The 26,608-nt window shown below is 34.0% G+C and overlaps 1 protein-coding gene across 1 annotated transcript; it reads right to left on the bottom strand.

Moving 5' to 3' along the window:
- Positions 1-9,244: 9,244 nt before the first annotated feature.
- LOC144965898 (uncharacterized) lies at positions 9,245-26,111 on the bottom strand. The gene is made up of 7 exons (XM_078901725.1): positions 25,342-26,111; positions 23,336-23,486; positions 19,340-19,473; positions 17,840-17,952; positions 17,238-17,432; positions 16,529-16,637; positions 9,245-13,978 (listed from the first exon to the last, which is right to left on the bottom strand). The coding sequence occupies exons 2-7, from the start codon at positions 23,482-23,484 to the stop codon at positions 12,966-12,968; spliced, it is 1,713 nt and encodes a 570-aa protein (XP_078757851.1). The 5' UTR covers positions 23,485-23,486; positions 25,342-26,111; the 3' UTR covers positions 9,245-12,965.
- Between the last annotated feature and the right edge of the window lie 497 nt (positions 26,112-26,608).

Raw genomic sequence — 26,608 nt, 5'->3', positions numbered from 1 at the left:
TTAAACAATTAATTTAGCAATACTTTAAAGTTTTGTAAATTTTTGCAAGGATTTTATCATCTATTAAGACCATTTTTGTACGACGATGAACATCGAAAATGACAACACCTAATTGGATTCAGTAGTCTGATGTCACGCCGCCCGGCAACGGCGGCCATCTTGGTTCTAAACAAAGAAAATCAGTACTTTTTATTCTTCATGCTGGCTAGAACTTTTCATATGCCTTGTGATCAGTATGTGTAAAAGTCAAAAATGATCAAATTTATGAGGTTTTTTTCCTCTTGATACGCTTTTATGCACGCCGGAAAAATATTTCATACGGGCGTCCGCCATTGTTCCGATAGTTTAGAGCCAGTGTTACTAAGTTACCACGCGTCATCAGAAGGAAGTGACGATACGACCGTTGAAGAGTATTATTGTTATAACTATTCACCCAAACACCTACTACACACAATTAATAATACACCGAATTTAGAAATAGTGAACATTTTGAGATCTTTTGAATTATTCAAGGCACACGGAAAAATAACAAAAAGAGGAAATAAAGGTGGAAGGAAACAAAAACAAAAACCAGGAGAAGCCAAAGAAAACATCAAAAACAACTCAGTCAAATTAAAATGCAATAATTTAAATTCTTCTGGCTAATAACAATGACGGAAGGCAACGGAAAACCACAGTCACTAACAAACTTTCCCAGGACATCAGCTGCCCGAAATGTGACTTAAAAAGCAACACAGATTTCATGAGCACCGCAGAGGATCGTGATTCGTGGAGACAGCTGACCGGCAACGTGCTCAAGAGCACAAGCCACGATGGATGATGATGATTTATTGTAAGCGTCTCGCCGACGTGCACATATTTGCAGGTCGGATTACCCAATTCCTTTTGGGCCCATTGCTGTAATGGAAATCTCAAAAAAAAAAAAATAAGACGCAAAATATTGTCCATTACAACAATGTTAAAATAGGCCCATACGTGGGTTCGGATGTCAGACCTGCATATATTTACACGTCGCGTCTGGCGCAACAAAACAATAGTAATAATATAAATTATGAAGAGCAATAAAAACGATAAGTGCTTTTCTTGTAAAGGGGTGATTCAATACAATGTGAATATAATAATATGAGCACTTAAGCACATCATAATATAATGCTGCGTCAAATACAAGTACCCGTAAAGAGTTCACATTATACGATTGAATCACCCCGTATTAAAGTCTGGAGTGCATCAAGGATCTCCATATTGAATTTTCGAAAGATTTAAAATAATTTCGTATGAATGTCAATAAGTGACTAAATGAAACAATATTGAGGCAAGTATATTTGTATTCCTCCGATGATCTTCAACTTCAAGCATCGCTACTTTCTTTCATTGTCACCGACGAAATTGTCATCATGCAATTAAATAATAATAATAATAATAATAATAATAATAATAATAATAATAATAATAATAATAATAATAATAATAATTATTATTATTATTATTATTATTATTATTATTATTATTATTATTATTATAGTATAATAATAATGATAATAATAATAATAATAATAATAATAATAATAATAATAATAATAATAATAATAATAGTAATAATAATAATGATGATGATGATGATGATGATGATGATGATGATGATGATGATGATGATGATGATGATGATGATGATGATGATGATGATGATAATAATAATAATAATAATAATAATAGTAGTATAATAATAATAATGATAATAATAATAATAATAATAATAGTAATAATAATAATAATAATAATAATAATAATAATAATAATAATAATAATAATAATAATAATAATAATAATAATAACTGAAGTGGAGGTGTAAAAGATCGACTTAATGGAAATGTTAGCTTTTATATAGCACAATATCCACAACATGTCCTAAAGGCGCTTTATGGCGAGCCCCAAGCAACGTGTGATAGGTAGGACAAAAGGCCTGTAATGCGCTATTACATATTTCATTATACAGGGAAACGCTGTTACCGGCAACGTACTCATTTTACACTTGAGTGCAGAGAATATATGAGTAAATAGCCGTTCCCAGTATGGACAATAGTAAATGCTACGTAGCCAATATTTGGATAAAACGCCCGTCTATCGCAAAATAATTTTCGACAGATCTAACAGACTCAACTGCCTAATCACTGGTAAATGGACAAACAAGGGGCGGGGGTTCCAGAAGAAAAAAATATCGACTGCACACTGGATAAATACCGGTCCCTTTCCCTGTGAGGCGAGTGCTCTCCCAACTGGCCTATCGGATTTCTAAAATTAGTCCATGAGAACCATAAGACCTAAGGTAAACCTGCCAGTTACCCTACCAGTTTTTTGCCCATGAAGATAACTGGACCTTTGTTTGTTTGTTTGTTATTAAGGCTTCCAAAACATTTTAGGTCATATCAGCGCGAGTAAAAAAGGGAGAAAATCAGATCGTAAAAACATTCTAGATGTACAATTAAAAGGATTGGAGGGAAAAGTAAGACAAAGATGAATGGTTCAAATTAAATAGGGAACAGATGTAGATCCCAAGAGCACAGTATCAGTGTACTCAGTTTTAGTCACATAGAAGTCTCATCCAGACACAAGCATAGGTCACCACTAAGAGGAACACGCTCTAACTATACATTTGACTTTCCCTCCCAGCTAGGGTATCCGGCCAGGGCCAGGACAAAACCAGTAATCTCATCACAAGACAAAGACAGAAAGCACGTTGAAAAACAGATATTATAGGGGAGAGAAGACACAGTAAGTGCTTCCCTACCCACTATGGGATGGGAGGTCAAGAACCTCACCCAGAACATTTATTTGCTAAAACAAAACAAAATTACAACATATCCATATTATATATATATCTTTATTTCGATGCATATTAAACTCACAGCATCTCCTTCAATATCGAAAGAATGACTGGAAGCTAAAATTTAATCGAAAAATCGATTTGGAATGTGATCAATCATACATAATATTATTATTTGCTGCGGGATGGTCTGTAATTAACGCTTGCATTGCAAGGAAAAGCAATATTGAAAATACAAGTACAAGAGCTTGTTATGATCTCTTGGCGCCATTCAACGTGTACTTATTGAATATTATAAAGTCTGCTAGCTAGAAGCCGTGGACAATAAAAAGTGAAGTGGTGTACAAAAATAAATATACTATATCAGTTTTTAAATAACAAAATATTAAACACGGAACACGTTTTTTTTTTGTTTAGTTGTTTTATTATATTTTTTTGTTTTGTTTTGTTTTTCGTATTTTTTTTTACGTGTTTGTAATTGGCTGAGGAAGAGTTTGGAGTCTGAAACGTTCCGTGTTTAGTATTTTGTTCTTATTTGAAGCTGCTAGATTAATGTGTTTATTGCAATACATTCTCTCAATCCAACGTGTACGTGGTCTCAGTGTTGTAATGGAAATACATAGGTCTAAAATCAAAGCAAAACGTTGTCAACAACGGTAAAAGAAGCCCATAATAACGTTAGGTTGTCAGACCTGCAAACTTGTGCATGTTGGCACCGCCGGATATCCACACGGGACACAAATAACAGTTGCACAATTTGAAATATATAACCCATCGTCTCATACCAGTATTATGCCGGAGTGATTAAAAGACTGAAAACTGAATAAACAGTTCATAAATAATAAATTTGTTTTATACGAATATTTTATTAGGGAGAATAATAAATTATTTGTTATGTTTTTTAGGAGTTACCTACGGCGCTTGAGACACTATTAGGTCGTTTCAGTGACTGTAAAAAGGAAGATGATAGAGGAAAAGTTGTAGATCTGTAGTTAGAAGCACCAAAGAAAGGACAAGACAAAGGAGATTGGTTCAAATACGGAGCTGAAGATTCCACGACCAATCATCCACCAATGTGCCTAATTTGATATTATGTTGTTTGTTTTCAATGGTTTTACGGCACTTGCAACACATTTAGGCCATATCACTCCAGTAAAAAGATAGAAAATTGATAGTCAAAACATTCGCGATGTACAATTAAAAGAACTTGAGGAAAAAGTAAGACGAAGGGGAAAAGTTCAAATAAGGAACAGGTGTAGATTCCAAGAGCACAATATCAGTGTACTTAGTTTGAGACCTCCTAAAAGTCTCACCCAGACACCAGCACATGATCCCACTAAGAGGACCACACTCAAATGTTTACAAATCATGTATTAAAAATAAAAAATAACTACATAACAGAGAGAAGACATACAAGAAAAAAATATCATCTCTCAAAGCTATAACTATACATTTGACTGCTTCTCTCCCAGCCAGGGCCATGACAAAACCAAGAATGCAATCCCATTCCAAGACAAAGACAGAAATCATATCTGACAACAGATACAGAAGGATAGAAGACATAGTAAGTGCCTCCCTGCCCGCAAGTTGACAGTAACCGAAAGTCCCATCTAGGCACAAGCAAAGAATCCGCAATGAAGGATACACTCAAATGTTTACATATATTCAAAATCAATAACAATAAAAGTACCTAACAGAGAGATGATTTAAAAGGGGAAAAAATCATCTCTCAAAAAAGAAACTGTACATTTGACTGCCTCTCTCCCAGCTAATAATCCCCGCCAGGACTAGGAAAAGAACCAAGCAATCTCAATCAAGAACAAAGACAGAGAGCAACAATGAAAGAGAGAAAAAAAAATAAAATATGGGGGATAGAAGGTATAGTAAAAGTGACACATCCGTCCACCATGGGAGAAATAGTTTCTTATAACCCGAGAAAATCTACAAAAAATCTGTATGTGGTGCCATATTAATTTTATATTCAATTTTCGGCATCCGGTTCAACCCGACATAATAACAAGACTGGTATTTTATGCAATTCTATGTTGTTAACGTTGTTGTTTTGACAAGAAAAAAATGTAAGAGGATTGGAGGGGGTGGGGGGGGGGGTATAAAAAACACGTACAGATAAATTATGAGTTGATAAAAAGTTATTGGCAAAATTTACAAGCTCTCTTTTTTTAAAAAAAAATGATTAATCCGATGACAACAAATGTCAGTATAAAAATGCAATTACTATAATGGAACTAAAGACTAAAACTTGGTTATTAAAAGTATCTTTTCTCCCTCTTTAATGGCAATTCTTAATAAAACTACTATCTACGTCGAATGCATACGTAACAAACAAGTGGCCAATTGAATAGGTGCGGCAGGACGCACAATGACTGACAATACAAACTACTACTTTTTTTTTACACAATAGGTATGGTATGGGCACCATCAATGACGATAATTGCGTAGGTAGACTTACTTGAATAAAGCCAAAATGAACTTGGCTATAAGGTTAACTTTATGAATGTGACCTCCATTGACAAAATAATGAAATACTTAACATGTTATTTGCGTATGCCAACGTGTACATAGGGATGGGTTCTCTCTCTCTCTCTCTCTCTCTCTCTCTCTCTCTCTCTCTATATATATATATATATATATATATATATATATATATATATATATATATATATATATATATATATATATATATATATATCTGTGATACGACAGTAAAATTATGTATTATTTATTAGACATACTGCTGCTATTTTTTTTTATTGGCCAAAAAAAAAAAAACATTTTAAAACCCAAAACAACAACAACAACAACAACAACAACAACAACAGCAACAACAAAAAAGACATTTTAAATTTCTGCTTAGGATTACAAAATCGTGCTCATTATCTGAGGGGAATGAAATATATGTAACTATGATGTCTAATGTTTAACGCTCAGGATGGAATGAGGGGAAAAAAACACAAAACAAATACAATTAACTGTGAGTACACGATGAGAAAGTCAACATATTAAAATAAAATCATTCCTAGACAAAGGGAGGTTTCAACATTAATTCAGATTAAAATAGATGCCACAGAGTAACTTGTGGGAACAACTTTGGTCGACTGTAGGCTGACTAGTGTCTCACTTAGTGATTTGGTGTTATTCATGAGCCATGGTTTCAAAAAGGTATTATGTCGAAGTGAACCAGATGTCCAAAAAAAAAAGGGATTTCCACTTTCCAAAGACAAGTAATGTGAATTTTTAAATTTTTTTTTTTTTTTTTTTTTTGGCCACTTAAAGAATTTAAACTCATTCTCCTTAATCAAACATTTAAAAATACTTATGTTTTTTACTATAGATTTAATTTTCTGCATCTAAATCAATCGGACATAATACCGTTTGAGGCAGTTATTGGTTACATTTGAGTCCTACTTTCTCAAAATTACGTCGTAGCGGTATCCATGCTAAATACCGAATTTATAGTAAAACACGAAACGAGTTAAGTTTATGTGTTTTGCGTTGTGTAGGATAAATATTGTTTCAAAAAGTTACTAGAGCGACATTTTTATATTCTGACCACTTCGTTTTAACTCTCTCCTTACCAACTGCAAGAAAATGAGCACATATGTTATGATACAATGAATCAATATTTTATAATCGGATTTGTTTTGTACAGAACAATATTTGAATAAAAAATCTTTGTGATATTTATAAGAACTTTATGCAGTTTTATAAAGCTTGTTTTGCTGCGCTAAATTATGTATGTTTGAGTGTAAATCAATTTTTGGGTTGGATAGGTATAACACTTCGAGAAAAATCCTGAAAATGGTTGGCAAGGAGAGAGTTAACTCACTTTTTGGCAACCAATTCACTCCGACATACTATATACCAGTTTGACACGTTGGGTCACCTTTATAATTTTTAATGGCTTTGAAATCAAAACCACTCTCAACTTTCTTTATACCAAAAAAAAAAAAAATTAAAAAAAAAAAAATAAATAAAATAAAATTTATATATATATATATATATATATATATATATATATATATATATATATATATATATATATATATATATATATATATATATATATATACAGATATTATAGGTAATTACATACAGCAGATATATCATACTGTACACATTTCCCTAGAAATTAAAGCTCTTGATACATTTAGTATTTCAGAGTTGCATAACACTATAAACATAAGTAATACGAGAATACACGTACGTCATAACTTAGATTCAAAATCATCTCCCATCCCCCTCATCCCAAAATAAAAAAGAGAATGCAAGCTTTCTTTTATCATGAATCACATATTATGGAAGATACCATTTATTTTTTAATGGTTTTACGGCCCTTGCAACACATTAAGGTCATATCAGCGTCAGTAAAAAGGAAGAAAATGGGATAGTAAAAAGTTCTAGAATTACAATTAAAGCACAAAAGAAAAGGTGAGACAAAGGGGAATTGGTTCAAATAGGGAACAGATGTAGATTCCAAGAGCACACCGTCAAAGTACTTAGTTTGAGATCACCTAAAAGTCTCATACAGACACAAGCACAGGTCCCAACTAAGAGGAATACACTCAAATGTTTACAAATCATATAATATAATAAGTAAATTAAACATAATACAATGCATAACAGAGAGATGATTTACAAAGAAAAAAATATCATCTCCCAAAACTATAACTATACATTCGACTGTTTCCCTCCAAGCCAAGGAACTCCGGCCAGCTCAGGACAAAACCAAGTAACTTCATTCCAAAACAATGACAGGAAACAATTGGAAGACGGGTATGGGGGAATAGAAGACACAGCATGTACCTCCCTGCCCACTATGGGAGGAAGATACCACTTATTAAAACTATGGTCATAACTGCAAAATAATGGTTGATTTAGCCAGGTCGAAGTGCAGGCAACAATCTGATTTGTATTGCCAGAAAGTCAGTGTAAAAAAAATGAAACTATCATCGTGCTTATATTCTAACATGGAATTCACCGACTACAGGTGGTAGAGATTTTGTAACCGAAAATCCAATGGTATAAAATAAAACAATCTGTTTATATTTAACTGATTATATTTAACTCAGCATAAATTAGGCGACTGGTATCTCCCTCCCATGAGAAGTAGATGGAACGATGAATGAGAGAAGACTTCCTATAGTTAATGATGTGGGAATTGGAAATAGTCGATGTGCAAATATGTACACATCGGTTATAGTTATAGTGACACATGGCACTTTATTTTGTCATGACAGCGTTATCAGTTTCCAACAATTAACAAAAGCTTTAACATTCATTAGTTAAAAGGATGGCGCTGAGCAAGGGATGCAATCATGTATATATATTATCATTTTTATAGGAATAAAAGTCAGGTAATGAGTAATAATACTTTAAAAAAACTTGTAAAATTAAACAAAATGTGACCACCGTCCAAAACAGTATTTTATCAGTATCAGAGTGAAGATGTAAAAAAGGGAGATTAAAATGAAAATTAGCAGAAATACCAAATTTGATGATTTATTCATTTTATCAAACTATAATTATTCTACTCAATCAATAAAACACCAAATCTTAACCAAAATTTCATAGCCTTGACTATAAATTCAGTTTCCAGCCTCAATATCACCCCGACAATATACTGTTTTAAGACGACGGGTCACATATAAGTGTGAATAAGAATATTTGGAGTAGTCTGTTATCATGATCCTAAAACGAGGTTGTTTTTTGTTTTGTTTTGGTTTTTTTAATGAAAAAAATGTAAATGTAATTCTAGATCCGTTCAATGTGTAAATGACTATAATTTGATTTGTTTTTGTATTTGTTACAAATCAAATTATCTCCCTGTGGTTAAATAACCCAATGGCCCAAATTGAAGGGGTTTGATCTATACAGTGTCCTAGTCAAGTTTGGTCTCAAATCTGGCATTAAAATGGTGTGCATCTTTCGAGGTTGCATTCGGTTATCAGACCTGCAAATATGTACACATCGTGTAAACACATTCATTAACGCCCAGAAGTCAAAGAAAACAAACGAGGCTGGCATTACTAAATGGAAATTGTTAGCTCTGTAAAATGCTATAATTACATTTACAACTGTTTTAGAGGTCGCAACCTCTGCAGTTCTTAACTTTTACAATTCAAAATCATATTCAACATAAAGTACCGACATCAAATATTATCTTACCCAAAGAGGGTTGATACATCAACACATGTCCATAACTATTATGCTGCATGGTAATAAATATACAGATTGGCTAATAATAATGATGACAATAATAATAATAATAATAATAATAATAATAATAATAATAATAATAATAATAATAATAATAATAATAATAATAATAATAATATTAATAATAATAATAATAATAATAATAATAATAATAATAATAATAATAATAATAATAATAAGATAATAATAGAACGTGACCTTTGCAATAATGAGAATGATGTTAATGATGACGATGACTATAATGATGATGATGTTAATGCTGTTGAGATGATGAGTAGTTCATTTGAGTCATGAGGCTCAAGGGGCTGGTCTGGTGTTTATCCTGGTTTCGAAAGGGTTAAATGGACTATAACCATTGCTAAAAGAGTTTAATTTTGTGAATAACAGAAACAGATTTAATGCATTCTGTAAAGGATTTGTTTTTGCTAACCTTTGGATAGAATGTTGATCTATCGCAAAATAATTTCTGCCAGATATTATGAACCCAGCTACCCAATCACTGCTGTGTGGATAGGGGGAGTCAGAACAAATTTCAATTGCACCTGTGATCCGTAGTTGTCTCTTTGCTTGGGAGGCAAATGCTCCAACAAAACTGATCTATCGTGGCCCATGATGATAATTGTAGGACTCAGTGACAATGAATAGGAGACCGTGGCTCTAAAAACCTAATTGTACAATGTCTGCAAAAACATGCTATGAAAACACATAACCATTGCTTTTCCAACTAGCTGCTACATTGAAATATCATTTGTGACATTTAAGATATCAATTGTTATATTTTTGTTTCACGATTGCGTCTAATAATTCATACTTGCTACATCATGATATGGAATATGTAATGATAATATATACATATGTAAATTATTAAATATTTAGGTAAAACCATACTGGTATTTTTTAAAGTACCCTGATGATTTTTAATGGCAAATGCAAATTATATTTGATTAAAATTAAAATCAATTTTTTTAATGTAATTGTTTCAAAGATTGGAGGAGGCATTACTCTCATTAAAATAAAATACCTAATATCGGACTATTGTCTAAACAGATGCTATCCAATGTATAAATAGTTTTTGACATAATATCTTCTATTAGCTTTAGTTGGGTAAATACACAAATCATAGGGGGTTTTTTTCCTTACTATCGTCCTCGGCTTTAATGTTAATCAAATTAACTCTAAATATTTTTTGACAACAAGCTAATTCCAAACGACATTGTTGAATACTTGATAATTCTGAGAATTAAAATCAGTTTCCAAGACTTAGCATTTGTCCAAGATCCCCGAGCTTCGTGAATGTTATCTAAAATAAAAGATTATATTAATAATTTAAAAATCTTTGAACAGCAATAAAGGTAAGTGTCTAAGTTGTAATTTCTGCAATGATTTTCTAAAATCAATCATATTAAAATCAATCTTTAAATCAAATGTTCAATGGAATGTTATTACGTAAAATGAAACAGACCATTTTAGATATGGTAATCTTTCATATCCTGAATTTTCTTATTTACAAAATAAGGCACCGTAATTTGAATATATACACAAACACATAAACCAAAACGGAAGTGAAATAGCTGCTTGATGAAATGAAATTATGAAAACAACATTTTTCATATAGTATAACTACATAAACCACACTACATGAATCTTTGAAGTTTTCAGGGTTGTTTTCTTTTGTTGTTTTGTTTTGTTTTGTTTTTATTATTATCAGTATTTTTTGTTTTGGAGCGGTTGGGGTGAAGGGGGACTCAAGTTTTAAATATTAATTATCCAAAAACGAGTATGCTACAAAAATTAAACAGTGTGCTCTGTTTTCAAAAACAACATCTAATTTGTAAGCATTTCAAAGGATCAGTATTACATAAAGATAAAGAAAAGAAAATTTAATTTATAAAGCGATGCAAAATGAATAAAAATTTACAATTCTCTGAAATAATTAATCTCAAAATTTGTATTATCACAAATACGTTTTAATGGAATGTTTTGAAATAATAAATGTAACATTGACCATAGTTTATATTATAGTATAGGAATGAAAGTTCGATTAAAAGAGAAAAACACAACTGGCCATGACATCATCTTAAACATCATAAGATGTAAGAATAGCTTTGGTAAAAGTCGTCCAATAAAAACCGGGTATTACTTAAAAACTGCATTTAGAGATCTTAATTGGATTTACTGATGTAAATTTTATATGAGACAGATTCTCAATGTATAAACTCTGACTCATATTTTAAAAGGCATAGCGAACGTGAAGAAGAAGATTTTAAAATGCACCAATATTTAATTTTAAAATTCAGAGACTTTGAACAGACTTCTTTACGCTATTGATACTATTGATACTTCAATGAGGGAGATAATAACCTGTGGTGTATCATATGAACATGGAAATAACAATGAAAATATAGAATAGAAGCTTCGATTTAATTTACAAAGGTAAATGAAAAGGACATTTCGGGTTTCCCCTTTGTCAACAAAATACATTGAACAAGACATTTTAGTATCTTATTCAAAGCAGCTTTAAAATAAATTGAAGCTTTTATTCTTCTTCTCTTCTTCCTTTTTGTTGGTGTTTTTTTTACCTCGTCGAGCTTCTATCAGCATTTACATCACATAGGAAATTTTAATAGTTTTTAAGTACACATTTTATCACTTTATGAGCATTACGGAAATGATAGATACAATCAGTCTGATTATCATTTGCTGATCAAGAATTATATATATATATATATATATACTAATTCTCATTAATAAACTATTGCTTTGTTTCTTTTGTTTTATTTAGAAAATATCAAAATCAATATTATTATTGTCTCTCAACACTTAACAACAAAACATTAAATTCAAAGACATTCATTCATGCTCTGAAGCTTTGCATTTTCTAATCAACATTCAAAAACTTGCCATTTATTCTAATATGTGTTATATATAAACTTATTCATAATATATGGTAGTGTAAGTTGTTTAAAATTTAATCTTATGAGTGAATTGAATTTGACACCAACATTATCGGTCATGTTAGCATTGTGGATCAAAAAGAGAGACCAGGGGATAATCTACAAGAGGCATCCCCTAACGCCAACACTAGTTGAGCTTCCCTTAATCCCTCCCGCTGAATATGTAAGCATATTATTCTTTATGGCTTTGATTAAATCAAAGACTGAATTTACCAAATAAAAAGTAAGACAAAGGGGCTTAATTGAAACAAAGAAACAGAAGTGGTTCTCAAGACCAATAGATCCAAGTGTCTGGTCAAAATTCCTAAAATTCCCATCATGGTACAGGAATAGCATAGCTGCCATGAAAGATATACTCAAATGAAAATAAAATATATATACATAATTTACAACTCAAACAACATACGAACTACAATAACAAACATTTCTAAATAATAAATTAAAAAAAAAAAAGAAATTAATTTAAAATAGAAAAATAATAAATAAATTAAATTTAAAAAAACAACAACAAAAACAAGAAAATTACCTCCAAGGAAAAGAGTGAAAATTTTAACTGGATACCTCTGAGCTAAAGAGCTCAGCCAAGGCAAGGGCAAGACTGAGCATTCTTATTCCATCACAAGGATATAAATTCACATGGAAGGATAAAACCATGAAGGGGGAGGGGAACAGATAAGACAGGAAAAGTTGAACTTCTCTGCTCATCCATCCTTTCAATGTTTAATTTTATACTTTTTCTAATTGAGATGACAATTTTGTTTTTAATTTCTTACTAAATAGGCAGCCGGAAGAGTAATCTGTCTAAGCAAGTTGCCTCAATCTGAGGGTAAAATAATATTTCCTTTGCTTAACTTAAGAACAATAAAATATTTTCTTTGATTCAGTGCAGGAAACAACAACAAAAATCACAATCATAAATAATTTATCATATTGTTTAAATGTGTATTAAGTATCTAAATAAAACTCTCTGCTATCCCCTCTTCCTTCCGATTTCTTGCATATGCAACTGTTTGATGTGTCTCATTCTGGAAAGTTTGGCCTTCTATCGGTTGCTCTACCAGCATTTTGGCAACAAGTTTTTTGTGCCTTGCGAGTGCATCCACGTGTGAATCATCACAATTGAAAGCAGGATTGTCCAGTCCTTCATCGGCATCAGGAGTTATTTGGTCATGTAATCTTGCTGCATGTTTCGACCTTGGTGGCTGTGATCGACTGCTGTGGTCATTGTAATCGTAAGAGCCTCCACGAGATCTCTGACCATCGCTGAAACCACTGTCTGCATTTGTAGAACAGTGAGACCTATCACTATCTCGCTTAGTAAGAGTTGTATTGTTTATGTGATAGAAATTGGATGGATGAGGTGAATTGTTTTGATGTTGTGAATGCTCTTGTTGTGACGATGGTTTCAAGTTTTGGATTAAAACATTGGCATCCACATGATTATTGAAATGTCTCTCGGGTTTACGAGCTGCGTCTCTCTGGGAAGGAATAGGAACATTTTCATACCTGTTATTTCTAGATGCAGAATGAAATGCATCAAGGTCATTATGCTCGGATCGGCGAGCAGGGTAGGTTTCATCTTCATGGTAATTAGCATAATGTGTTGATGGCTGATTATGTTGAAAGTTGTAATCTATTTCTTCTTGATCCATATAAGCTTGCCGTGCTCTTGACAAGGTTCTAACTTGTCCACCATTAGGAAAGCCAAAGTCATGCTCAATACCTGGACTTCGCTGATTTTCCTGTAAATAATTACTGGAAGCACAGGCTGTAGCCCCTTCAACGTGATCATCAGCTGAATTCTGAGTTAGATTTTGAGGACGTTGTCGTTTCTTTTTACGGAAGCTCTCATACAAACGCCCTGCTTGGGCGTAACTATAGTTCTGCTTTGGTAGTTCATAACCATAGTCTTGAAGGGGAGAAACCTCGTTAATTGTCCAGGAAGGTAAATAAGTTCTGATTTCCTCTGAAAATAAAAAAATGGTTAAAAAGAAATGATTTACTGCACAAGAATCATTCAGAATCATTCTGAAATGACCCTCACCTCACATTGAAAACATTCTTAGAAAAGAGCAAGCAGGGTTCAGAAAAGGGAAGTCATGTAGTGACCCCATTTTTACCCCGAGACAAATCCTGGAGCAAAGCATTAAATGGAACAGCCCCCTCTACACCATTTTTTCGATTTTGAAAAAGCTTTTGACAGCCCACACAGAGGGTCCCTTTATGGTATACCGACGTAGATAGTCATTTTCATAAAAGCTATGTACAATAACTACGAATGCCAAGTGATCTGTGGAAACAATTTAACAGACAGCTTCGATGCAACAACTGGTGTAAAACAAGGCTGCATATTCTCCCCACTCCTGTTTACCCTGGCTCTAGACTGGATCATGTAAAATACAATTGATGGAAAGAGGAGAGGCATTCACTGGACATTGACATCCTTTCTGGGAGATACGGACTACGCAGACGATATCACATTAGTATTCAGCACACACAGATGCCTCCTCATAAAAACTAAACATACTACACAAGAACGCCTCGAAAATTGGACTGAAAATAAATTTTGATAAGACACGATGGTATCCAAAACCTGATAGTGAAATAAAGATAAATGAGCATGTTATGTTGTTATGTTATTAAGGGTTTTACGGTGCTTACAACACATTTAGGTCATATTAGCGCCAGTAAATTGGATAGTAAAGACATTCTAGATGTACAATTAAAAGGACTTGAGTAAACAGTAAGACAAAGGGGATTGGTTGAAATATGGAACAGATGTAGACTCCAAGAGCACACTACCAGTGTACTTAGTTTGAGATCTCCTAAAAGTCTCACCCAAACACCAGCACAAGATCCCACTAAGAGGAATACACTTAAATGTTTACAAATAATTTTTTAGAAAAAAACAATAAGTAACAGAGAGATGATTTACAAGGAAAACAATATCACCTCCCAAAACGATAACTATACATTCCACTGTTTCCCTCCCAGCCAAGAACCCAGGCCAGGGTCAGGACAAAACCAAGTAATCACATTCCAAGACCAAGACAAAGACAGAAAGCAATTGGAAAACAGATACAAGGGGATAGAAGACACAGCAAGGACCTCCCTGCACACTATGAGAGGTCGGGAACACCCCCCCCCCCTCCCCCTTCCCTCCAGAATGAGCATGTAATTGACGAGGTAGCAGAGTTCTCTTATCTTGGATCCAAAATAACAAACGACAGGAATGCAGAATACGACATCAAGCGCAGAATCAAAAGGGCAAACCAGGCTTTCGGCATGCAGAAAAACTTTATGAAATCAAAGCAAATTATGAGAAAAACTAAACTGAAAATATACAAAAGCAATGTCTTAAGTGTACTGCTTTATGGAAAGCTGGAAAATAACACCCTCCATAATACAAAAGCAAGAAACTTTTCAAAACAAGTGTCTAAAATTTTAAAGCAAGAAACTTTTCAAAACAAGTGTTTAAAAATTTTAAAAGAATTTTCAACATATCTTGACCTACAAAAATAAAAACAGTGGATCTATTACAGAAAGCCAAATAAAAAGAAGTGGCGTTGACTAGGTAATGTGGCCAGAATGGAAAAAAGGTCACTTCCCCGGACAGCCATGAACTGGACGCAGATGGGAAGAGAAAGCGGGGGAGACCCAAAGAAACCTGACAAAGAACCATGGAAAAAAAAAATCAAGGAAGCAGGAATGTCCTGGAATACAGCCACTGCAAAAGTAGCTGACCACAAAAAATGGAGATGCCTGGTGGATTCCCTTTGTGCCTCAATGCCTGAAGAGGTTAAGTAAGTAAATGCACAAGCAAGACGACTCCAAGTTTGATAAATATCAATGAAATAAATTAATTTGTTATGAAATAGTGTATGGAGCTAGAAAATAAAGCAACTATTCACAACAACCAAGTGTGATATGCATTGTCAAAAATTTCACTATCAGCAACCTCATTTAGGTAAAAATATGCATCGATATTTGGCATTCTTTTTACAAATAATTAGTAATCATCAGAAAGAAAACCAAGACTCTTTAAGTGTCTTTGACTTATATGGACAACCACTTTCATATGATTTAATTTTCATATCTTATTCCAAGATGGAGATATTTTTTTTTTAATTAGAAAAAAAAATATGAAAATTTGAGATAATAAACTCATTTCCCTAAAATTGATGCAAAAGGTAATATATCAAAAAATGTCGTAACTTTGGCATAAATTAATTTAGCGGAGAACAGCTCCTGATATCGTGCCCACACACAATGCATCAATTCTTATGTCTTGAATGTATCAAAATAATAATAATTTTTAAAAAGTTATGTCAAATCTTATTCAATTTTATTTTTGCACACTCTCTTTTAACGCTCTTAAAAATAATGCAATATTGGCTTAAATCAATATCAATTCATATTCATAATATCGTATTAAAGCAGTTTGCATTTTTTAGGACTGACTGCATCTAGATTGACCATTACAGCAGCAACAGAACAATATCATTGAGTGACTCACCTTCTGATACCGGAGAATTGTGAGGCAAAGGGAAATTCTCTTGACCAATCTGATTCCATTGCATCTCGTGAGATCCAATATCATCAAAGTCCCACTCTTTGTGAAAAGTCTAGCAAGGATGAAAAAGAAATGATCTGTCAATTTTTTTAGGGGGGTGGGGGGTGGAGTAATAATAAAAGATTCAAGGAGAGAGAGGGGGGAGGGGGGTTCCAATGTATTTTTTTTTCTTGGTGGAAATAAATAGATTACTGGTATAATAAAAATATTGTCAACTCATTCAAAGATCAACATTTACAAAGGGTTTTTGTAACTCAGAGACCAAAAATAGATTACTGGAGATGCCAACCTCAAGAATCAGAATGAGTAATTTCAAAGGAAAAAATGTGTAATTTCCAAAAATAAATATTTAAAAAAAATTTAAATTGTGTAATCCAACACATCCTTGTTACATGAATAAAATTGAACACCATTCAGTGTCAAAACACTGTATAATGCAAGATTATTCATAGTGACACAATTTTTACATAAATAATTTGTAATTTTCTCGAGATAATTCAAACTCCTTCCTTCATTGTTTACATTATTGTATTTCTACCAGTCAAAAATTTAGTTGACTGGTAACAAACTTCTATTTCTTTTCTTGTCTTATAAGAGCATGTCTCTGAATTGGAAGTTTTCTACTAAAATTTGTAATAAATGAAATTTGTACCTTATGGTGTTTTCTGTCCTTCTTTGTTTTCGATTTTGCTTCATAACCATGGTATCGCACAGTCAAATCAGCATGCTCCCACTCAGCAAATCGTGTTAAAGTCAGAAATTCACCAGCAAATGTCTTGGCTTCATTTTTTTCTTTTTGTTGAAGATGTTCATTATAGATTCTTTGGATCAGATTTGTAAAGCAAAACTGTAAAAAAAAATATTTTTAAAAGGAAAGAACAAAAAGAAGATTAGCCGACATATCAATTGCTGAAAAATATCAGCATAATTCAGATCAAAGGCTATCAGGTGTTGAAGTGACAATTTTAATGCATAAAATGAATTTGCAAACATTTTCATAAAACCAAAAGTCTGCATGTTTTTATAATTAACACTGTATTGTGTACGATAAATGTAGGTGGAAATTGGTGAAAACTTTTTCACATAAGCATCAAATGATGTGGTGAATTTTCAGAAAAATGACTGCAAAAGTTATTGAAGTTTTTAACACTACGTTTCTAAAAATTTGTTGATTTATTTGTGTTTTTTTAAACTGTGTATTACAGTACTAAAAGTGTAAAAAATATTTTTTTGAAACCAATGAGGCATGTTTACCTTCATTTCCACTGATTGGCCTTTTTCAATTGCCTGCTTTGCTAGATCCATTCCCATTTGAAATCGGCCCAAAATCTTGGGATGAGTTTGATTCAACATTACAATCCATGGCTCTGAGGATGAAATTTTAAAAGAAAAAATGAAGTTTTTATACAGCATAATATCCACTAAATGTACTCAAAGCACTTTACAAGCAGACCCAAGCCAACAACATTACTTTGTGCTAATACCATTTTTATTAGCAAAGACAATGCTGTTACCCACCAGGTATTAAATTTTATACCTGAGAATGTGATTACAGAGCCTTTTCAAAGGACTGAACTTAGTGCCTCCGACATGATTCGATCCAGGGATCTACAGGCCAGAGACTGATTATCATACCATAAGACCAAATAAAAGATGAGAAATAAAATTTCTGCTGAGAATCTATCACTCACATGAAGCATTTACATCATAAGTCATAATATTAACTATAGACAACATCTTTTCAAATTTTAATTTGCACCCTAGCTTTATTACAGTGGATTAAGTTTTAGGCTACTGATTCTTATAATGGATCAAAACATAAAACTGTAACAAATATAAATGAATATTTATATGGTGCATTTCTATGGATTCACCATACTCATTATGATTTACAGAGCTTCATTTATTTACCAAGCAGACCATATGAAACTGAATTTTGATATCCCGCAGGATAAGTCGCCTATTGGGCATCTTTTTTTTCCCCTAAAACTTTAATAATATCCACTACTACCTGTAGTTGGAGGAATATTAAGAGTTGAATAACTCAACTACCTAGATTGTATTTTACTCGACTTCAGTTGGTGAATCGCCAAAGCTAATTTCAGAGGAAAATTTGCCATCAGATACAATTTCAGAGAAAAAATTTGTGGTGAGCAAAAGTCACACTTAAAGAAAGACAAAAAGAGCAATCCTAACGCAAACTTCCGATGTCCTTTTCTGAAAACACAAAATATGATATCCAAGGATCATAAACCAATTTTCACAGAATTATGTGGATCTGAAGAAGAATCCCATCCTACACTAATGAATGAATAGTCATGTGTATCATCTCATTGCAGTCATCAGTACCTTTCATTTAAAAAAAAAATTTTGATCAATTTGGCTTTTATACTGTGGATCCCTGACTGAACATCAAAATTGGTTTAACTCGGGCTTATAGCATCTGTAACTTAAATTCAGTTGATTTCTGCCAGCTTATGAGAAATCATTAGATGGAATTTGCTTTCTTGCTTATTTATTTTGTTCTGTTCATTGAAGCTAACTACAAAAAAAAAAAAAGGCCTTCATATTCTGAGCATTTAGTTTCTTTTAGAATTTTTTTGTTCTTTTGATCTAATTCTCACATTAGAAAAGCTTGTTTTGTATAAATTTATTATCAATATTCCAAAGGTGAAAAGTTACATGTGTTCAAATTTTGTTTTGGTACTTTTGTACACTTATTTTTATACATGATTTAGTGAGAGCTTTTCTTACCATCGTTATAACATGCCCCACAATGGCTACCAATACCACGACCAAAATGAAGAACGGGTTGTAGGACTAGAGGTCTGGCAAGCAGAAGTTGCTCAAACTCAATGACTTCTTGTTTATGGTAGAAGGTATAGACCCTGGAAGAACATATATGAGAAATTTTAATAATAAATAAAATGGCATTGTGAAACTATATAATCATTACCTTTGCTGGGTATCATTCCTGATATCTACATAATTGCATATGTTAAACCCTTGTTGAAAATAAATAATCTTGACAAAGAAAATATTGTCCTTTCTCTAAATTTCCCTTTTTATCAAAATTTCTTAAAAAGCTAGTCCTAAAACCTTCTAGCTCACCTTAAAATAAATTTCATGGAAGAAATCTTTCAGTTTGCCAACATAGAAAACCATTCAACTGAAACTACTCTGTCTGGGTTGTAAATGATCTTCTTCAAATGATCAATAAGGGTTCCTGCACACTTCTTAACCATCTTGATTTATCATCAGCGTTTGACACTATTGATCACGACCCACTGTTAAAATGTTTTAAAATGACTTTCTGCATTTCGGGTATGGCACTCAGTTGGTTTAAATCTTACTTCTTAGATAAAGAACAAATAGTAGTTGTAAATAGTTTGTAGTCTGATCAAATTCCTTTGGAATGTGGTGTCCCACAGGGGTCAATTATTGGACCTGTGTTTTTTTGTTCTCTACATACATCCACTTTCAAAGGTTATCAGTGGCTTTGGGCTGAAGAGCCACCAATATGCTGATGACACATAGTTGTTTGGATCTGAATGTACCAAAAACATACAAAATGTCAAAAAATGTACAAAAATGTGTACTGGGTGTAAGGGATTGGATGGGTAGGAACAGGCTAAAGCAGAATGACGACAACACGGGAGCTGATGTATGTAGGGCACAGAAGATTTTGGAATGAGACGAAATTGAAAGTAGGAAAGGTGTCAATCGATATTGTTGACAAGGTAAAAAATCTTGGAGCATTCTAAGATTCAGAACTGTCGATGGACCACCAAATTAAGACAATGATCAAATCATTAAGACAGTTGAAAAAAAACTGGATCTATTCAACAGTTCCTTTCTGAGGATGATACCAAAAAACTTGTTGTTTCTCTTTTATTTTCAAAGCCCCTCCCTACCTTACAAAACTCAAAAAATATTTGACAACCCGATCTTTGCGTTCCTCCAATGACACCACATGTTTGGCTAACCACACATTTGTACGAAGGCGGGGGAACAAGGTCCTTTTATCATTTTGGTCTGTACGGAATACCATTCTACAACGCATCCGGGAGTCTAAATCATTGTCTGTGTTCAAGAAATCCTTGAAAACATTTCTTTTTTGATGTCATGTATTTTCTTTAATATGATTGTGTTGATGTCAAGGAATTTACCCAATGGAAACCGTACGGTGCTCTTATTGGCTAACCAACCAGCGGCCTCGATGAGAAAAATATCCGCCATTTTGATGTTGGCTGGGAATCGCGTTACTATAGTAAACAAGCGCTGATCGGCCGCTCATGAAAACAAGTTGCTGCTCGCTCGTTTAACTCAAAATTATTCAAAACGATCTCTCTAAAATGATATAAATGTGACTTCTTAAGGTTTTCTTCACGGTCAAAACCACACAACATTCTATTAATGATTACGTCCGAGGCAAAAAGGAATATTGACAGGTCGACCGAGAGTTGAACTCGTGAGACGACAAACATCAATGCGAAGTGTAGCGAGAGTCAAGCTATTGTTTGTCTTGTCCTATTCTATATAGAGAAAAGGATAAATAGTATAGCCTCGTGTGTGAGTGGTTGCGTGTCATAGTCTTGTTTTTAAATTGTTTCTGTTGTTTATGTGTGTAGTGATGACTCTCTCACACTCAATTTCAATGCCGAAAGAGGAATTCCCGCACACAAGAAAGGGGAATTGGGGTGGTATTTGGCATACATATTGTATAGTATCTAGTTCTAAATAGATAACTGATTAGAATCAAATACAATTCCGAAGTTTCCTTATTTCAAATGAAGTAAAGCTCCAAAATCTAATGGTAGTGATTGTAGTACTGAGTGTTAGTGAGGTGATGTGGTGTTGGTGGTGGTTGTAGTTGTAGTAGTAATAGTGATGATGATGTGGTGGTGGTGATGATTGTAGTTGTAGTAGTAGTGGTAGTGATGATGATGTGGTGGTGGTTGTAGTAGTAGTGGTAATGGTAATGATATGGTGGTGGTGGTGGTTGTAGTAGTAGTGGTCGTGATGATGATGTGGTGGTGGTATTTGTAGTAGTAGTGGTAATGATGCGGCTATGTGGTCTAGTAGTATGACACTCGCTTCCGGATCGGAAGGTCCTGGGTTCTAGCCTCGCGCTCTGCGCATAGTTGAGTCCTTGGAAAAGGCTCTTTACTCACATTCTCTCACCGTACTCAGGTGTAAAATGAGTACCTGGCCGTTAACAGAGTTGTCTTTGTCCGAAAAATTGTAATATCGCCTAACAGGCGTCATGTCCCGTCCTACATGTTAAATGTTGACCAGGGACCCCTTGTAAAGCGCTTTGAGCACATTTAGTAGATATTGCACTATATAAAGCTCAATTTAAAAAAAAATAATATTTCAATGATGATGATATGGTGGTGGTTGTTGCAGTAGTAGTAGTGGTAGTGATGATAATGTGGTGGTGGTTGTAGTTGTAGTAGTAGTGATAGTGATGATGATGTGGTGGTGGTTGTAGTAGTAGTGGTAGTGATGATGATGTGGTTGTGGTGGTTGTAGTAGTAGTTGTAATGGTGATGATATGGTTGATGATATGGTGGTAGTGGTGGTTGCAGTAGTAGTGGTAGTGATGACGATGTGGTTGTGGTGGTTGTAGTAGTAGTGGTAATGGTAATGATATGGTGGTAGTGGTGGTTGTAGTAGTAGTGGTAATGGTAATGATATGGTGGTGGTTGTAGTAGTAGTGGTCGTGATGACGATGTGGTTGTGGTGGTTGTAGTAGTAGTGGTAGTGATGCTATTGTGGTGGTGGTTGTAGTAGTTGAGGTAGTGATGTGGTGGTGGTTGTAGTAGTAGTGGTGGTGGTGGTTGTGGTAGTAGTGGTAATGATGATGATATGGTGGTGGTGGTTGCAGTAGTAGTGGTAGTGATGACGATGTGGTTGTGGTGATTGTAGTAGTGGTAGTGATGATGATGTGCTGGTGGTGGTGTAGTAGTATTGGTAGTGATAATGATGTGGGGCTGGTGGTTGTAGTAGTAGTGTTAGTGATGATATTGTGGTGGTGGTTGTAGTAGTAGATGATGTGGTGGTTGGAAAACACATTACAGGTTATTATAATACATGATTACACACATTCTCTAACTTCATTTTTTGACAGCTTCGTTGTGCCATAAATATACGCAACAGTTCTGAAACATTTTATTGTGGATTTTGATATTGTTTGTTGTTTTTCTTGTGTTGTTATGTTGACATAGATACCGAATGAATGGTAATTACTACATTCTCAGCCAACAACAAAATGGCGCTGAATGCTTTCATTGGTGGACACTTTTTAGGCTTCGTACGTATTCTCATTCGTTTAATTCTATGGTTGATGTAAAGCACCAGAGCCTCATGGTTGAGGATATAGTGTGCTCTATAAGTGTCCATTATTTTAATTAATTATCAATAACTGGATTTAAAATTCAAAACTTTAATAATCCAGAAAATTTTAACTGAAAAATGAAAGCATTACTTGAGGGTTTGGATACACTAAAAACAGATATAACAGCATCAAGAAAAAGATATATATGTGTGGCCCATCATCTCAAATCAGTATTAAGTTGGAATTATTTTGATGCTGAAAAATAAATATTGCAAGCAAAAAAAGCATAAAATTTCATGTGTCTGATTATTTTAACTCTAAATTCACGTTTCGGCATCAGATTTATCCCGACAAATCACTGTTCTGAGGTGACTGTTCAGATATTGTAAAATAATTGAGTCACATCAAACCTTCTAAAAGGGACAACATTGACGAGTTTGTCAGTGGACTGGATCCCAGCTCCATTAGGAAGAGGCTTGACTAGGCGATACAAAACATTATTGTTGTGGTACACCTCTTCCTGGCTTGCCAGGATCAAAGCTGTTGGAAAATCCTCCATAGCTGGTAAAAGGAAAAAGAAAAAGAAAAAATTTTTAAGGCTGATTTTAAGGCTTTTTAAGATGATATTAAAAATAAACTGTGTACGGTCGTTTAAGACCCTCATGCATATTTTATTTTATTGGGCAGTATAGTTTTTACATTAATCTCATGTTTCACCCAACTTGTCCATTTTCACTCCTCTACTCACTTCATTTGTTGTTATTATGCGCTTGACATGACATAAATATTGAGGACGAGGGTGGGGGTGGTGAAGAGATGCTAACAAAACCTCAAAAACCAGAGGTGTGTTGTTTTAATTTGGGAGGAGAAATGAGTAACTCCTCCTCCTCACCCCCCCCCCCCCCCCCCCCCCCCCCCCCCCCGTTTTCCCCCAATAAAAAAAGTGTAATCCCTTTGAAACGCCTGTTTTTCCATTTTCTGGTCAAAATATAACTAACCTAAACCAGTTGCAAGCAATGGATTCATTGGTTTTGAAAAAAAATCTGTGGAAACAGTTTAGTTCAATAATCAACCATTGTTGACGCGAAAAAACGTACACTGACTAGAGAAAAAGTTGATAGTTCTAGGAAGTCATTTACAACCCCATTTAACTCTCTCGAGTTCACATGCATGGAAAATCGAACAAACTTGTTCGATTTTCAATGAGGGTGAACTTGAGAGAGTTAAATCCAAGTACATATGAAATTTCAAATGACAAATCGCAATACTTCTTTCAATCCTAATTGGATTTGTTTATGAAAAAAAAAAGTTTCAAAAAGCAGACCTGCCAACTTGAAAACCTAAAAATTTGTAATAAAAATTGCAGTTGCTTAGAAGTTAACTTTGAAAATCAACAATTTACCCTCACAGGTATTTAATAACATTTCAAAATCCTTTAAATTATGAAGTTCGGCATCAACTTTTTAATGAAATTGTAGTCAACTTTTCGTATTGCTACGATTTTTTGTAATAGAGGGCAGGACTGAATGGATTAAGCCAACTTTGAAGCGCTTTAGATTAAAATTAACATTGCATTTGAGAAAAAAAGGATTTCCGTAGTTTCACAGCACGCCTAAGAGGGGATTTTTTTTTTTCCATTATCGACCTCCCTACCTTTTTTTAGCAAGGTGAACCCCGTCCCCTGGAAACCCCCCTCAAAACTAACACTAAAGATACTATAACCTTATGAAATATGATATTTGCGATCACTTGCAATATATCGAAACTGATGGGAAACCCAGTTTAATTAATAATGGTGAGTCATAGACGACAACTGACTCAGAAAATTGTTTTAAAATAAGAAAAATCACACCAGTAATGAAAATGAAACTTATCTTAAATAGTAATATTTACTGAACATTGCAACTAATTGAAATGCCGTAATGGATAAAAGAAAAAGTAATACCTATAATAAAAGTGATGTGAACCAAAGGAAGTCCTCCCAAGAAAAATACTGGTTGGCCTCACAAAGGGCTATAGCCTTAATAGGAAGTTTTTGGGTTGTTTTTTTTTTTTTTGGTTAATCTAAAAAAAAAATCCTAATCTCCCTTGTCTTTGTGAACTGTGTAGTCTGGCTGTTTTTCCACATCAAAGGGGACAATATTATTCATTTAATTTTAATAAGCTGGAAAGATAAATCACCCCAAAAAATTAACAACACATCAGGTGGTGAATGAAAAGTAAAGTATACTCCCGTTGATCAACTCTATAAGTTGGCTTGACTTAGACGTCAAGTTTGGTTCTGAACTGAAGAGCATCAAGCAATCTGTATTGTCCTCCTACCTGAGTTCGGATTCGTCTTTCTCATTTCTTTCAACTCTTTGGACACGTTTATAAAAGTCAATTTATCCTTTACTTTTATAACCAGTAATCTTACCTGTTCAATCTGTTTCAAATCGCTAATATATCGTATAAAACAGTCAAACTAGAAAAACAACAATAAATGAGGAAGTCAGCCATTTTGTTTCAATGAATTTGTGTCTCTAGTCCAGGTGCGACAGGTAAAAGCAAAGGTGACACTTGACCTACTTCTATGAGACAATCGTTATAAATAGTAACGGTGTGTCACCGGTCTATCCCCGAGATTGATAAATAATCAATTAACTTAGGTTTCATAATACCTATAAATTAAAAAAAAAAAACAAAAGCAAAAACAATCACATCAATTCTTTAGTTGTTTTTGTTTATCTATTTCAAGGGGAGGGCCCGGTGTTTAAAAGCAAACTCTTATTGATGTCACCCACGCCGTCATCCAGTAGACTGACTACTCAACAAGTAAGCCGCAGAGGCAAGAGCAGAGGGTGACAATGAATTTAAACTTTAAAGACAATATGAGTTAGAAAAGGTCCCGAGGGCTCAGTTGATCGGATAAAATCGGTTGTTTGTTTGTTTCTTTTTTGTTTTGTTTTTTTTTTTTTTTTGTTTTGTTTTTTTTTGTTTTTGTTTTGCTTTGTTTTTGTTTTGTTTTTTCATGACCCTCCTCCCTCTCCCTAAAAGGTGGCTAACTGGGAGTGTTAGATCTAGCGGAAAGCACTTAGTGTCTTATCCAAATGATCATAAGCAATGACGATGATGGTGGTGGTGGAGTGGTGATATATATATATATTTATATGCATCCATTAAATCAAAGCACATAACAAGGGGTCCCCAGCCATCATCATCATCATCATCATCATCATCATCATCGTCGTCGTCGTCGTCGTCATCTCATCATCATCATCGTCGTCATCATCATCATCATCATCATCATCATCATCATCATCATCATCACCACCACCACCACCACGACCACCATCTCTACCTCACCACGTCCTTCATTATCACCTTGAGGCCACTGGGTCCATCTCTAAAGCTCCATGGTCAAAGCCACCAGCGAAATCATCCTTTGAAACCTCGTTAGCCTGCATAGAAGGTGCAGACATTTGCAAATGAGTAGAGCGCTCGCTTCACACACAAACGGGCCGAGATAATCCCAGATGCAGTCGAGATTTTTTTTCTACCCCCCCCCCCCCCTCTCTTCCCTTCCCCTTTCTTCTGTCCATACAGCAGTGATTGGGTAGCTGAGTGTGTCGGAAAGTACTTTGCGATAGACTAGCGTCCAATCCAAAGGATAGAAAGCAATTGCTATTGTCCTTTTCACGCTA

Source organism: Berghia stephanieae, chromosome 2, assembly GCF_034508935.2.
Source record: "Berghia stephanieae isolate SIO BIC M18660-M18661 chromosome 2, UCSD_Bste_1.3, whole genome shotgun sequence".
NCBI lineage: Eukaryota > Metazoa > Mollusca > Gastropoda > Nudibranchia > Aeolidiidae > Berghia > Berghia stephanieae.
This window is presented reverse-complemented; position numbering and strand designations above follow the sequence as displayed.